Below are 12,879 nucleotides of genomic sequence, written 5' to 3' on the forward strand. Positions count from 1 at the left end.
AAGGATTCAAACCGAATTCGGACTTTCCGTTTTTAAACTCTCGTTGCGCACATCAAACTTTATTCGACATTTTTATTTGTCTTTTTCATGGCCTCGTTTTTGGCCCTTGTGAAAAAAATGCTGTTTACTTGCTGCGCGAATAGCGACAGGCTTTAAAGTGAAACAATGTAGAAACTAGATAAACTTTTTATTTCACTTTGAAATATGGCCTAGAGATTTTTGCAGCATATTTTCAAATTGAATTACTTGTGTGGAAAATTAAAGCTTAAAGCGCTTTATTTGTCACTCACTGTTTTGACATAAAACCTTTGCCACTTAAACTCTTTTCGGCTGTGCTGTGTGTTCTCTGTGCTTCAATTGCCCGTAAATTGACTGTGTAACTTTATGGCATGAAATCAGCTTCAAGACAGTGTTTCTCGCCTTTTTAACCCTTTTTATACCCGCTACCCATAAGGTAGAAGGGTATTATAACTTTTGGCAGAAGGAGGCTTCTCCAACCCATACCAAAATATACCGCACTGTTTTGCTTTTATTCAATATCAATATACCAAACATAGGCCTTGGTATATTTTTAGTATTTTCGAGGTATATTAATGTGTTATATTTTAAAATTTATGCGAAACTATTTTTCTTCACTTTAATTTTAATATACCAAATATAGCCTTTGGTATATTTTTAGTATTTTTGAGATAGATAAATGTGTTATATTTTAAAATTAATGCATTACTGTTTTGCTTCTCTTCTATATAAATATACCAAATATAGATTAAGTATATTTTAGTATTTTTGCGGTATATTAATTCGGTATATTTTAAAATTAATTCCGCACTAAATTGCTTTTACTGAAAATAAGTAGCGGGTATCTCACAGTCGAGCCCATTCGACTGTAGCTTTCTTAGTTGTTTTTCTTGCGAGCAGGAGAAAGGGCAATCATTTGTCAAACGCATAAATTGGTCCAATAAGTGGCAACCCTGCCATAAATATTGATGCCCAGTTGTAGCTTATTATGAGAGAGTGCCTGACACTGGAAGCAGCTCGACTTGCTGCATACGTCATTGACTTTTATGGCCTACAACTGTGTCGAGCGAACTGAGAACAAAAAGGGTTCTTCCCACCACATGCATAGTTTATTAATGCCAGCATCAGCTGAAACTAGAAACTTGACCCCCAGAATCATATATACATATGCTTAAGAGAGTAGATATCTTGTGGACTTACCGCTTGTCCCGTTGCCTGGACGAAGTCGACGTTTGTGACGTTCGAAAGTAGCCGTGGCCCATGGTGCCGCCATAGCAGAGGCTGTGACTCTGTCCGGAGCCTATTTTGACGTGCAAAATGTGCTGGACTCAGCGTGAAAGAGAAGTAGGAGGCGAACAGCAGGCCTGCAAAGTGATAGATAATTTGAAACTTTACTCAAAAACATTTTCAGCCTCTCAAAGTTGAAGCAATTAATTTGGCTTGAGGCCACACACGCAATACACACACGAGTTGTCAGTGGCAAATATGTGTGTGTGTGTGTCTCTTTGCCTCGTATAATGAGCATCCATGTGGCGCCACTTCACTCCTACCACTTGAGGCAATCATCAGCTTATATTGCGTTGCCTGTCTGCCTTCAAAAGTTCAAAGTGTCGTCATCGTCATCGTCATCGTCGTTGTCATCGCTATCGTTGTTGCTGTCATCTTCAGGTGAGAGTGCTTAACAGGTTTTCTTCTTACTCGAGTGCCAGCACAGCGAGCTTTGGCTTGTTTTTCACTTGGCCAGTTAAAAACAGCAGTGTATACACACTTACATAGATTTCCCCAAATGGGATTACATATTGTGCAATTTCCGCTGTGTGCACAGCTGAAGGCCAAACTCCAAGACAGCTTCTGTGCCCCACAGAGATCGATTATTGGGATGCCGCTACACCAATTTGTTGCAGCACAGCGCAAATCCAAAGAAGAGCATAAAAACTGACTACACAGCCATAATGAAGATGATGTGCATGATAGGGATATTGATTGCGTTCTGATAAACCGTGCTGCAGTTTATTATTGAGCGAAAAATAATACTGAAAAAGCATAACACGAAACACTTTAAGATATGCTCTCGATAGCTGTGCAATTAATTGCATTATTTGTTTGCTTTCAATGAATTGCACAAAAATGTTTACAGCTTATGAAATAAGCTTTCAAAGGTTTTATTTCAGTTGAATTGCCCAACAAATTCTGACAAATTGCAATGTTTTTACCACACAACGGATAAAGCAGAGCTTTTCATGCCATGTATTTTAGTTGAAAAGAGTATTATTGCGCAGTTAAACAATTGCCATGCTTTATATGGCACACTCGAACACTTTAGTCTATTGAATACTGTTTGAAATATTTATTGCTCCTATTTGTAGTTTGTTTTGCCATGTGCAGCCAAACTTTAATAACTGGCTATTTGTGACATTTTTGATTGGCATTTCAATTGCTTGGCAAATGTTTCGTATTTGCACTTCACATATTAAAAACGTTTGCAATGTGTTGCTAAATTGTGTGCAAAGCCCACACACATATATAAAGTGCAGTTGCAGCATAGAAAAAAGCGTTGCCTACTTTTGTGCGCAGCGAAGTTCTTTGCTTTGTTTACACTTGTTAGTTGAGTTTATTGTGTGAACTGCAGCGTTGCTTTGGCCTGTTTGTGCAAACACCACGAGCCGCAAAAGAGTTGAAGTAGAGGAGAGTGAAAGGGAGGGAAAGAGAGAAGGCGCTTCCAAGGTAAAGCCAGCGGGCAACAACAAACAAGCGCGTAAAGTACCGCCGCATTCCAGGGTAAGCATGAAAAGCCAACGCCAACTAAAATATTAAAAGCCTAAGCACAATGGATAACACAATGCTCTCGGTCGCGGTTGCGCCGCGTTGCGGTTTTCCAGCACAGCAGACCCATAAAAGAAAATTCGTCTCTCGTTCGCACCAGCAGCAGCAACAAAAACAACGAAATGCATGCGGCTCTGTAAGCCAATCTCTCTGTTTCTCAGCTCTTCATTAATTAAATGCACTTTTCTGAATGGCTGGCCAGCTGCTGCCAGCTTCAATCTTGTTGCACAGAATTTAAGTTGCAACATTGAGGCCGCCTCAGTTTGATTTGTGGAATTACTCAGTGATCTGAACTTGAATGCGTCATAAAATGCGATTTATTTAATGCCCACGGTGTTTAAATCTGGCAGCAAATTTATTGCCACGCATAACATAAATAAACAACAAACACGAGGCTGAGAGGAGGAAGCAACAAACACACAAACAGCCAACTGAATTTATATGTAAGAGTGTGTTTTTTTTTTACCAAGGCTTATAAAAGCTGCCTGCAATTTCATAAATATTTGATTAGCTTAAAGGCACATTGGTTTTTTCCCGCTCTTGTTTTTGTTGTTGTTGTTGCTCTGTCGTGATTTGTTTTCTTTTTCATATTTTTGATCTATAAAAGTTTGAGATATTGTTGTTGTTGTTGTTTAGTTATTTTTACTCTTAAATTAAAAGCATTTCGAGAGCTCTTCAAAATGTATCCGGGCATAACGAAGGACACTCGTATAATTTTACAGGTTATAAGAGGTTTGGCCCAAAGCGTTGGTCAGAAAGGTTAAACATTAGAGCTAGCGAAAGGCAATTCGAGCAGGGTAAATGCATCTAAGAGGATAAATGGCTCAAATGACTTGGCTTTTATGGCCGAATAAAACTAAATTCAATAAAAAGGCTTTGATTTAACGAAAGAGGAAGGAAAAAGAGCATTAACAACAGCTGTTGTTGATTCCCATTGGAACTAAATGAGTATTCTAAGTATGGAATTTCTTTGGAGATTGAATTTAATGAAACCAAATACATGTTCATTCAAACATATTTAATATAAAGTTAATGGTTTGCGTAATTCGTTAAACATATAGAAAGTGGTTTATTTAACAACTAATTATACTACCAATTGTTTGTGCTTGTTTGCGGTTTGTAACATATTTCATTATTATTGAATGAAAGTGCTGCACACAAAAGAAGCCACAAAGTAATTTTAAACTGGCAAGGGATTCGTTTAAAGTGGCATCTAAAATAATTTACATTTAAAAAGGGTTTTCTGAATTTCTCTTTAACATCAAGCAAATGAACTGCACGCACATTAAAATTCAAAACCTAACATAGATAAATAATTTTACAACTGTCTAAACAATTCATCCTTTCAATACGTTTTCTTATCATTTTCGACACAAAAAAAAAATGTTTAAATCGCACAATCAGACAAGCGTCTGGCAAACTCGCAGCTCTCAGTTCGCAATTCTCTGGCTGACAAAAGCTGTCAACTGGCTGAAACACCTCCCCACTCATCTCTCTCATTCGTCTGTTCTTCATTAAGTTGGCTCGCCCATGGCACACTCGAAACTTCACCCACATTTCATCACATTCCCTGCATTAATGTGTTTCAGCTGTGCGTGTCATTTCCGGGTTTTGATAAAAAAAAATAAAAAATTAAAATAAAAGATGTCACCAGGCCCGTTTTTGGTTCTGTGCTTTGACAGTGTGCAACGAGCGCGTGTCTTCATCAACATTTGGGAGGCCATTTGGTGTTATTTTTTCTTTTTGCTTTTTTTTTAACACATTTTGTTGACTTTGTTTATGTTTTTTTATGTGCATTTTGCGTGGCGTTAACTGCACGTGCCATCAATTTTAACTGCGCTTTTCTTTCCTTTTATATATATGCTCTTCTTTTGGTGTGCTGTTTGTTTTCTGATTCATTATGCAAAAGGAAAAGCTGACGAAGTCGCAGCCGTTGCTGCTTCTGCACTTTTCAGCCGTCGGTTCTTTATGTTTGTGCTGCTTTTTTTTTGTTTTTTTGTGCGCCACGCCTTGCCTAACACCTTTGATGGAAAATTTTAATTTCTTTTCACTTATTTTCTGGCACGCCTATTTTTCTTTTTTTTCGTATTATATTTTTTTTGCTACGTTGCCAGGCGACGATGAGGATTTGAAGCGCCTCAATCTCAGCGATTTGAGGGCGCGTCTGCGTGCCCGCGGACTTAGCGCAACGGGCAGAAAGCAAACTCTAATTGAACGCTTAGAGACAACAACAACAACGACGACGGCAGCAACACCAGTTACAACAACAACCACAACAACAAGCTCCAATTTGTCGCCGACTTGCCCCGGGGAGGAAACAACGCAACAGCAGCAGCAGCTCGTAAATTGTGTTGCCAGTGATGCGGAGGCAGCAACTGACACTGGCAACGAGTCGACAAATGGTAGGTTCAGCGAGTGTGTGTGTATAGACGGTAGACGGTTGGTCAGGTACAACACAAGGAGCAACCCTCACATTGATGGCGCGCAAATACACAACAAAGGAATGAGAGTCGAAGCCGTTCTTGTCGTCGACTCGTCGCACACAAAAGCCGCTGCCTCTGCCGCATTTTGCTTTTGCCGAGTTTGTCGTGTTTGTTCTCGTATCGTGGCCTCCATGCAGCTGCCTTTACCATTACCTTTTCCTTTTACTAGTACAACATTCAGCCAACAGTACTGAACCAACTTACCCGCTAATAGACTGTATGTAAACGCGTTTTTTTTTTTTTTTTGCTTTACTTTGTATGCTGCGGCAACTTTTTCTTCACTCGTTTTGCTCTCGTTTTTGCTCGTTCTGCTTTAATTTTTCTTGCTTAGCTCTTAATGAAAATTGTGTGTTTAAATTGATTATGCATGCAGTTTTTATTTTTTTGCTGTTGTTATTTTGTTGTTTTTATAATTTATTTTCTTTTGGTCTTGCGGCTGCAGTTTTTTTAATTAAATTTAAATGCCGAATAGCCACACGCAGACACAGACACCGACACCAAAACACACACACATACGGATATATACACGCACATTCGTTTAACATGCAGAGTTAAAAATGAAATCTCAGCCAAATTGTGCAGCACGAGGCATTTTTAATAATGCAGCAAAGGACAAATTTTCACATGTGCGCCACAACTCAAACAACTTTTTAGGTGGGCTATGAGGAGGATAGATGAGAGAGAGAGTGAGATAGCATTACTCAGAGACACGCTCAAATACTGCTGCTGACTCGTGAAATCGTGCAATACTTTTTACGGGGCGTATGCGCAATGCGATATTGAAATAAGGCAACTGCCGCAAAGTATGCTACGAAATTTTTTGCCAGCATTTTGATTGTCCGCGATAGATCTAAACGCAGACGGAGTAGAACTTGAAAAGGACTTTGCAACCTCGCACAAAACTGTCACAACTGTGTGGATAAGCACCTGAATACGTAATAGGAAAACATTTAAATTATGTAAATTCAAGCAAATATTATGTATGTCCTTGCTATCTTGTGGGGGATGGGAGGTAAACTTTTTTGATTGAAGCCTTTTATTATCTGAATTGGAAAGTACTTTGAACATAATTTAAAGGGCGACAACATATTAATTTTATTTTCTAGATCAAGTCCGGGGTTGTGTTGAATGTTGTGTCCTATATAAAGGATATTTTTAAACTTTATTGCAGTCGGTAATTCAAATTAAAAAGCGCCATTGTAATCATTTTACTTAAAGAATATGTCTAGTGAGTTCTTACTTTTTTTTGTAGAATAACAAAAATAAAGAGGTGTGCTTTTTAAACAACACTGAAGAATCTCTATTTCGAATTAATAAGCGACATGTTATTAATCAAAAGGCCACGCTACTATGACAAAAATACAGAGTTGTGTTCTATAAATCTTCAATTTTTCTATACTAATGAAGAACCCTCATCTCAAATCAATTATGAACTTTATTTCTATATGAAGTCTAGAGGTTCCTACTATTTTGACTTTAAGAAACATACATAGTGGTATTCTAAAAATCGTAATTTTCATGCTATACTGAAGAATCTCTATTACCAATTAAAGGATTTTATAATATTAATTTTATTTGAAGAAAAAGTCTTGGGGTTCACACTTTTTTAATAATACAAGAATACAGAGTTGTGCTCAATAAATAGCACATTTTTATACTATAATGTAGAATCTCTATTTCAATTTAGAAGGCGAGGTTAAATTAATTTTATGTGAAGAATTAGTTTATGAATTGATACTTTTTTAATATGTCAAAAATACTGAGTTGTATTCAATAAATAGTATTTTTTTATACTATTCTGAAGAGCCTCTATTATTATTAATTTTATTTGAAGAACAAGTCTAGGAGTTTCTGTTCTTTTAATATAATATGTCAATAAGTTGTAATCTGTAAATAGTTTTTTTTTTAAACTGTATTAAAGAACTACTATTTTATTATTATTAATTTTATTTCTAGAATATGTTGAGGCACCTATTTATATGTCAAAATAAAATAAGTTATTTATAAATATCTCTGTCTTAAACTCAAGTATTCCATTGAGTAGTTTCCATTTCAATAATGTATATATCTCCATCAACTCAATTTGCTAGGCCTACGACTAATCGGTCGTAATTAAGCACTAAGTGCAAAGCAAATGAATGCCAGTTGGCAATTCAATTAACAAAGTGAATGCAGGACATTCAGAGTGCCAGCTGACCTAGCGAAATCGCATGCAAAACTTGCCGGCGGCGGCTTATTTGTCCTTGCCCTGCTCTTTGAACGTGGCGTAGTAAATTTAAATAAGCGTTAATTGCAAGCACACCACCCCCCCGCACATACACTCTGTCTACACACACATACACACACAATCCGGCGCGGAGTCGCAGCATTTGGTTGACTGTTATAAATTTGTAGGCTGATTGCCGCTTGCATTTCCGCTTTGCTGCCACACCAACATTTGCAACACGTTGACCTCATTTTGAGGACGAGACACACACACACACCTATGCAATTTCATTTCTATGTGTGTGTGTGTGACACTTGTTAACCTCAACCTCATGCTTTAGTGTGCGGAAACTGACTATTAAGTTTTGATGAGAGAGCAAAGTTGGCAGGGAATGAATATTCAGCACAGCAGGAAAATAGAAAGAGAAAACACGAAGCGAGTTGCTGCTGCTCGTATTCAGTAACAGGAATTTAATCAATGTTTGCACGTTTGTTGTCTGCGGTTTTACTAACTACCTATATAACATGCTATACACACATGCATACATCTAGTATTATACTCCACAACATATGACACAGCATATGTTGTACATATATCCTGCCTGTGTGTGTGTGTGTGTCATGTATCATGCATGTATCCTGTGGTTTTTTGCTTATCAACAGACGAATTGTTTTGCCTTTGGCCATCGCCCACAGTTTTGTGCAAAATGAAACTTATTTGTGTCTTTAAGAACAATCTTATCAGTCACTTGTTTGTGTATGTGTGTGTGAGTGCCACATAAAATTGTCTCAATGTGGCAAGTGGCATGTGGCATGCGGTGTATAAACACAGTTTGACGCGGCAAAACGCAAAAGTTCATAGAACTCTTCTTTGACCGGTTATTTTACTATCGTTTACTGAGCTTTATTTAGTTAGTTAAGTTGAGTTAAGTTAAGTCAAGTTAAGTTAAGGTTTCTTATATCACTTTATAGCATTTTCGGTTTTTATAGCTGCTTGCCACGTACAGCAAGCAGCAGCAGGCACAAAATAACACAAACGCACGATAGCAACACACACTTTTTGGGCAGTCGAATCGAATGCAGAGGAGAAGAACCTCTGGTGGAAGAAGACCAACAAGACCGAGACACACACGTCTGCAAGCGCGAAAATCAGAAAGTTAACTGAGTAAAAATTAACACAAAAAAGTCTCAAACTATCAATAATAAAAGGAGAAGAAGCCGCAAACGGCAACAGCAACAGCAACGGCAACGAGAGCAAAGTAGAGTGGAGTAGAGTAGTAGAAGAAAAAGAAAACATAAAACATACGAGTGTACATATAAAATTGTGTTTAAAATCCCAAAAAAATCAAAGTGCATGAAAATAATAATCACAACAACAGCTATAGACTTCAGTTAGCAGTTAGCCAACCAACAACAACAACAACTGCAGCAACAACACGACTGGTTACCCACATTTCAGTGGCGCCGCAAAGCAACAGCAACAACAGCAACAACAACAACAGTCATCAATAGGCAACTTGAGATGCGACTGAGACCCAGTAAATGCGATTAAGTCGAGGCAAATCTTCATTAGAAGCTGGCAAAGCTTACTTATGGGGTGGGCGAAGGGGGTGTTGCCGGGTGTTTGGTTACTTGCTTCGTTGGTCACTTGGCGTGTTGCATGTACATCGAAATGTGTGTATTGTTGTTGTGTATTTACTATATGGTGGAGTGTATGCAACTTGCGAGTGTAAGCATTGTTTTTTTCTTCCATGCTGTGCTACTTGAGATGCCTCCCCACACATGCGACAAAGTGAAAACTTTGCAGCACGAAAAAACCAAAGAAAAGAAAAAACTGTTTTATAAATTTGTTTTTCTTTTTTATGTGTACGGTGTTTGTGCGTAAAATTCAAGTCGAATTGCTGAGCTGAGCAGCAGCTAATTGAATTGTTCAGCCTGTCATTTGTGTGTCATCCGCACATTTGTTGCAAGTTCCAATCTTTGCCACATGCACTGAACAAGCGTTAGTTAGAGCTTGAGAGAGAGGGCATCTCAGCTCCTCCTCTCTTCTCCCCTCTCTATAGTCTTTTGCTGCCTTCTATCGACGCCCTGGCGTTATGGCTGAGCAAGCAATGCGAACAGCTAACTGCATTCAACAACCTTGAGTAGCTGCTACTGCTGCTGCTCTTTTGCGCCGCAATTATAAATAATAAACTCGTATTTAGTATAAAGAAATGCTGCAACGCAATGTGGCACAGTTGTAAATAATCATAAAAACTGTTGGGCTAGGTTAGCGATATCTATCTCTTATAATAATTCTTCATTCTTGCCTTCTCGCAGATGATGTTTTACTGGAGTATGTGAATGGCATGCCCCAATTGACAATTCGCCTGCCCAGTCGAAATGAGCTATGCCAGTTTGCCCTCAAGCCCATCTCCCACACCGTGGGCCATCTTTTGGCCATGCTAAGAGAGGAGGATCGCGGCATCGATCGGGCTGCCATCATCAACAAGCATGGCGTGCGTATTGCCTCCTCCTGCACCATTGAGAGACTGCTGGATGATGAGTTTAGGTAAGCTAACCAAACAACCCATCAAATGACAGAACACTCATCAATCAATTGATCAATCAACAGCATACAAATCAACAATCGGACACTTGGCGTGCAGCCACCGCAACGTGAGAAGATCACCATGGAGACGGTTGATAAAATGAGCGATGTGCGCAAGATCATAGGACAAGTGAGTGTGGCAATCAATTACAATCAATTGTCAAATATTTGATCACTTTAAACAATCAAACAACAGCTGTACGAGGCTTTCAATGTGGGTGAATATCAGCTGGAAAAGAGTAATCAATTGGCCAAGGAACTGGAGAGTCTACGCTATGAACTAGAGCCACTTGAGGAGGTGAGTTAGCAATAAAATAAAAGACAACTCTATGCTAATGTTTCTCTTCTTATTTGATAGAAAAAAATGGAGCTTGCCAAGCGGGCTGAGCGACGCACCAACATGATGACTTGGATGGGTCTGGGTCTGATGTCGGTGCAATTTGGCATTTTGGCGCGTCTGACTTGGTGGGAATACTCTTGGGATATTATGGAACCTGTGACCTATTTCGTCACCTATGGCACCACAATGGCCATGTACGCCTACTATTGTGTAACCAAGCGCGTGAGTAATCACCATCGAATCTTTCCTAGAATATTCACTTAAATTGTGTTCAACTTTTTTAGGAATACATCATGGAGAATGTGTATAATCGTGAGTACACACTGAGCATTTATCGGAATGCCAAAAAGCAGCAGTTCGATGTAGAGAACTACAATCGTCTGAAGCGCCGAACTGCAGAGTTGGAGTATAATCTGAGACGCCTCAATGATCCTATCAACATGGAACTGCCGGCCCATTTGGTGCGCACCCAATTGGACACACCGCCCACCGATGAGAGCAACTCGTCGTCGGTCAAGAGCCAAGTGAAAAGTACTTAAGATCCCCTTCCTTCTAGACCGCGCGTAGCAAACAGTTATGCGACTATACGTAAAGGGTAGAAGAAGAGAAATGATGTAAGCATATAGCCGCCTATTATATAGAAAATGAAACTCAAATCTACATTTAAACACTCGCGCTCTCGCTCGCCCTATCAATCAACCAATCAATCAGTCAGTCAATCAGTGAATGCAACTATTAACTTTTCGCTGAGCCAATGTTTATCGCACAAAAAAGTACAGTGATCAAAATTGTAGTCAACGTTTTCATAGTTTGTATTGATAGTTATGTCGATAAATGAATCTAAATATGTTTTGCCAATAACTGTGTGTGCGTTTACTTTATGGTACTGCAATCCTTTTTTGTTTAACCGAATGTTTAGTTATGTATAATTTTATGTTTAATATGTATTCCTAATCGGCACAACCAACAATTGACGACGCACTTGGATTGCCGACACGGGTATTTGCTTAATTCTTATTTTATTATTATCATTATTATTTAGTTATTTATTTAGTCAAAAATATTTGTTTGTAAAAGCTCAAAAACTCATTTTGTGTGTTACGTGCAAAGTTCTAGTGAAATATATGAATTATTTATTGATGATATTGGATGTATAATTATTATTTTTACCTATCGCATCGATTCGGATTCATTCTAAAAATCATACTCAGTATCTTCTTTGTGTTGTAATGAAAACTCTTAAAATTTTTTGAGTACTTACCAACTTTACTTTTATTGGTTTGAAATGGGCATTCGAATTTCCGGCTTACCTCCTAAGGTAAGGCATCAAAATTCCGGTCATGTACAGCCAGATTTGTAGCATACTTTTGGGCTGAAGTTGATAACACAATTTGCCAAAAAAGTACTGCATATTTTTAGGCTGTAAGCAAATTATATATTGTTGAATAACGCTGAAAATTTTAAGAGTATTGCAAACCAAAAGCAAACAAAAATAATTAGAGTGACACTAGATTGTCATTTACTTAACCACCTCTATACTTAACTGAGACGAGACGTGAAATCATGCAGAGAAAATCTACTAACTTCCTAAGCTTTAATATACTTACTTAGCATAACATATACAAAATATATATACATATTAACTAACTAGATACAAATAACAAATTGTAAATAAAAACGCACCAACTATTCCATTAAGAATTTTAACCAACAATTAACACACACACTCATACAGTACATACAAACATACATAAATGTAGTTAGTAAAGTTTACGAAATTCCTAAACAAAAAACAAACAGCATTTAAAATGTTGCCATAACATTAGTAACAGTAACTAATTTGGTAGTTGGATGTGTAAATATAATAAACTGCTGTGTTTCATGACAACGTAAAAGATATTTAAGATTACAAATTGTTTTGCAAGAAGGCAACAAGATGAAAAAGGTTTAGCTTAATTATAGTTTAGTATAAGCCAGGACACTGTTTAACTGTTTAACGCTTTGATTAAACCTTCACTGGAATTAGAATCGCAAAAAGTGGTTGTGTTTGAAAACTTTATGCCTCTATCTAACTATCTATACTGATCTATCGATCTATCTCAACTATCAACTCTATGTACGATAAATCCAAAAGCCCTAGCAACAAATCAATCACTACGATGCTTAAAAGTCGCACACACTCTAGCATAGATTTTAAACAAATTGCACATTTTAAATACACTTATGTATGTATAACCAAAGAACAAAACGAAAACATCTAAATAACAAAACACTAAAACTAGTTCTAAGCATTTATCATACACTCTAAAAAAAGAAACATTTTGAAAAAATTTGTGATTCAATTTGAAATTAAAAAGTAAACATTGTTTTTGTACGAGAAACAAGAAAACTACCCTACTTCAAAATCAACAAAACTTAAC

General features: G+C 37.6%; 2 protein-coding genes across 11 annotated transcripts in view; one reads left to right on the forward strand and one right to left on the reverse strand.

Moving 5' to 3' along the window:
• Nucleotides 1-1,374, reverse strand: part of LOC133843235 (protein javelin) — a 29,874-nt gene extending 28,500 nt beyond the window's left edge. For 2 of the 3 annotated variants that reach the window (XM_062276678.1, XM_062276679.1), the window contains exon 1: nucleotides 1,219-1,364. In XM_062276678.1, coding sequence (XP_062132662.1) covers nucleotides 1,219-1,280 — 62 coding nt within the window. In that variant the 5' untranslated portion in view covers nucleotides 1,281-1,364. Of the gene's footprint in view, nucleotides 1-1,218 lie in introns of all 3 variants that reach the window. The other variant, XM_062276680.1, reaches the window with a different exon arrangement.
• LOC133843238 (calcium uniporter protein, mitochondrial) overlaps nucleotides 1-11,602 on the forward strand; it is a 55,067-nt gene extending 43,465 nt beyond the window's left edge. For 7 of the 8 annotated variants that reach the window (XM_062276687.1, XM_062276686.1, XM_062276685.1 and 4 more), the window contains 5 exons: nucleotides 9,849-10,080; nucleotides 10,144-10,249; nucleotides 10,316-10,417; nucleotides 10,478-10,681; nucleotides 10,744-11,602. In XM_062276687.1, the coding sequence (XP_062132671.1) occupies nucleotides 9,849-10,080; nucleotides 10,144-10,249; nucleotides 10,316-10,417; nucleotides 10,478-10,681; nucleotides 10,744-10,998 (899 nt within the window). In that variant the 3' untranslated portion in view covers nucleotides 10,999-11,602. Of the gene's footprint in view, nucleotides 1-4,955; nucleotides 5,244-9,848; nucleotides 10,081-10,143; nucleotides 10,250-10,315; nucleotides 10,418-10,477; nucleotides 10,682-10,743 lie in introns of all 8 variants that reach the window. The other variant, XM_062276688.1, reaches the window with a different exon arrangement.
• Nucleotides 11,603-12,879: the final 1,277 nt, after the last annotated feature.

This window comes from Drosophila sulfurigaster, chromosome 3 (assembly GCF_023558435.1).
Source record: "Drosophila sulfurigaster albostrigata strain 15112-1811.04 chromosome 3, ASM2355843v2, whole genome shotgun sequence".
In the NCBI taxonomy this organism is placed as follows: domain Eukaryota; kingdom Metazoa; phylum Arthropoda; class Insecta; order Diptera; family Drosophilidae; genus Drosophila; species Drosophila sulfurigaster.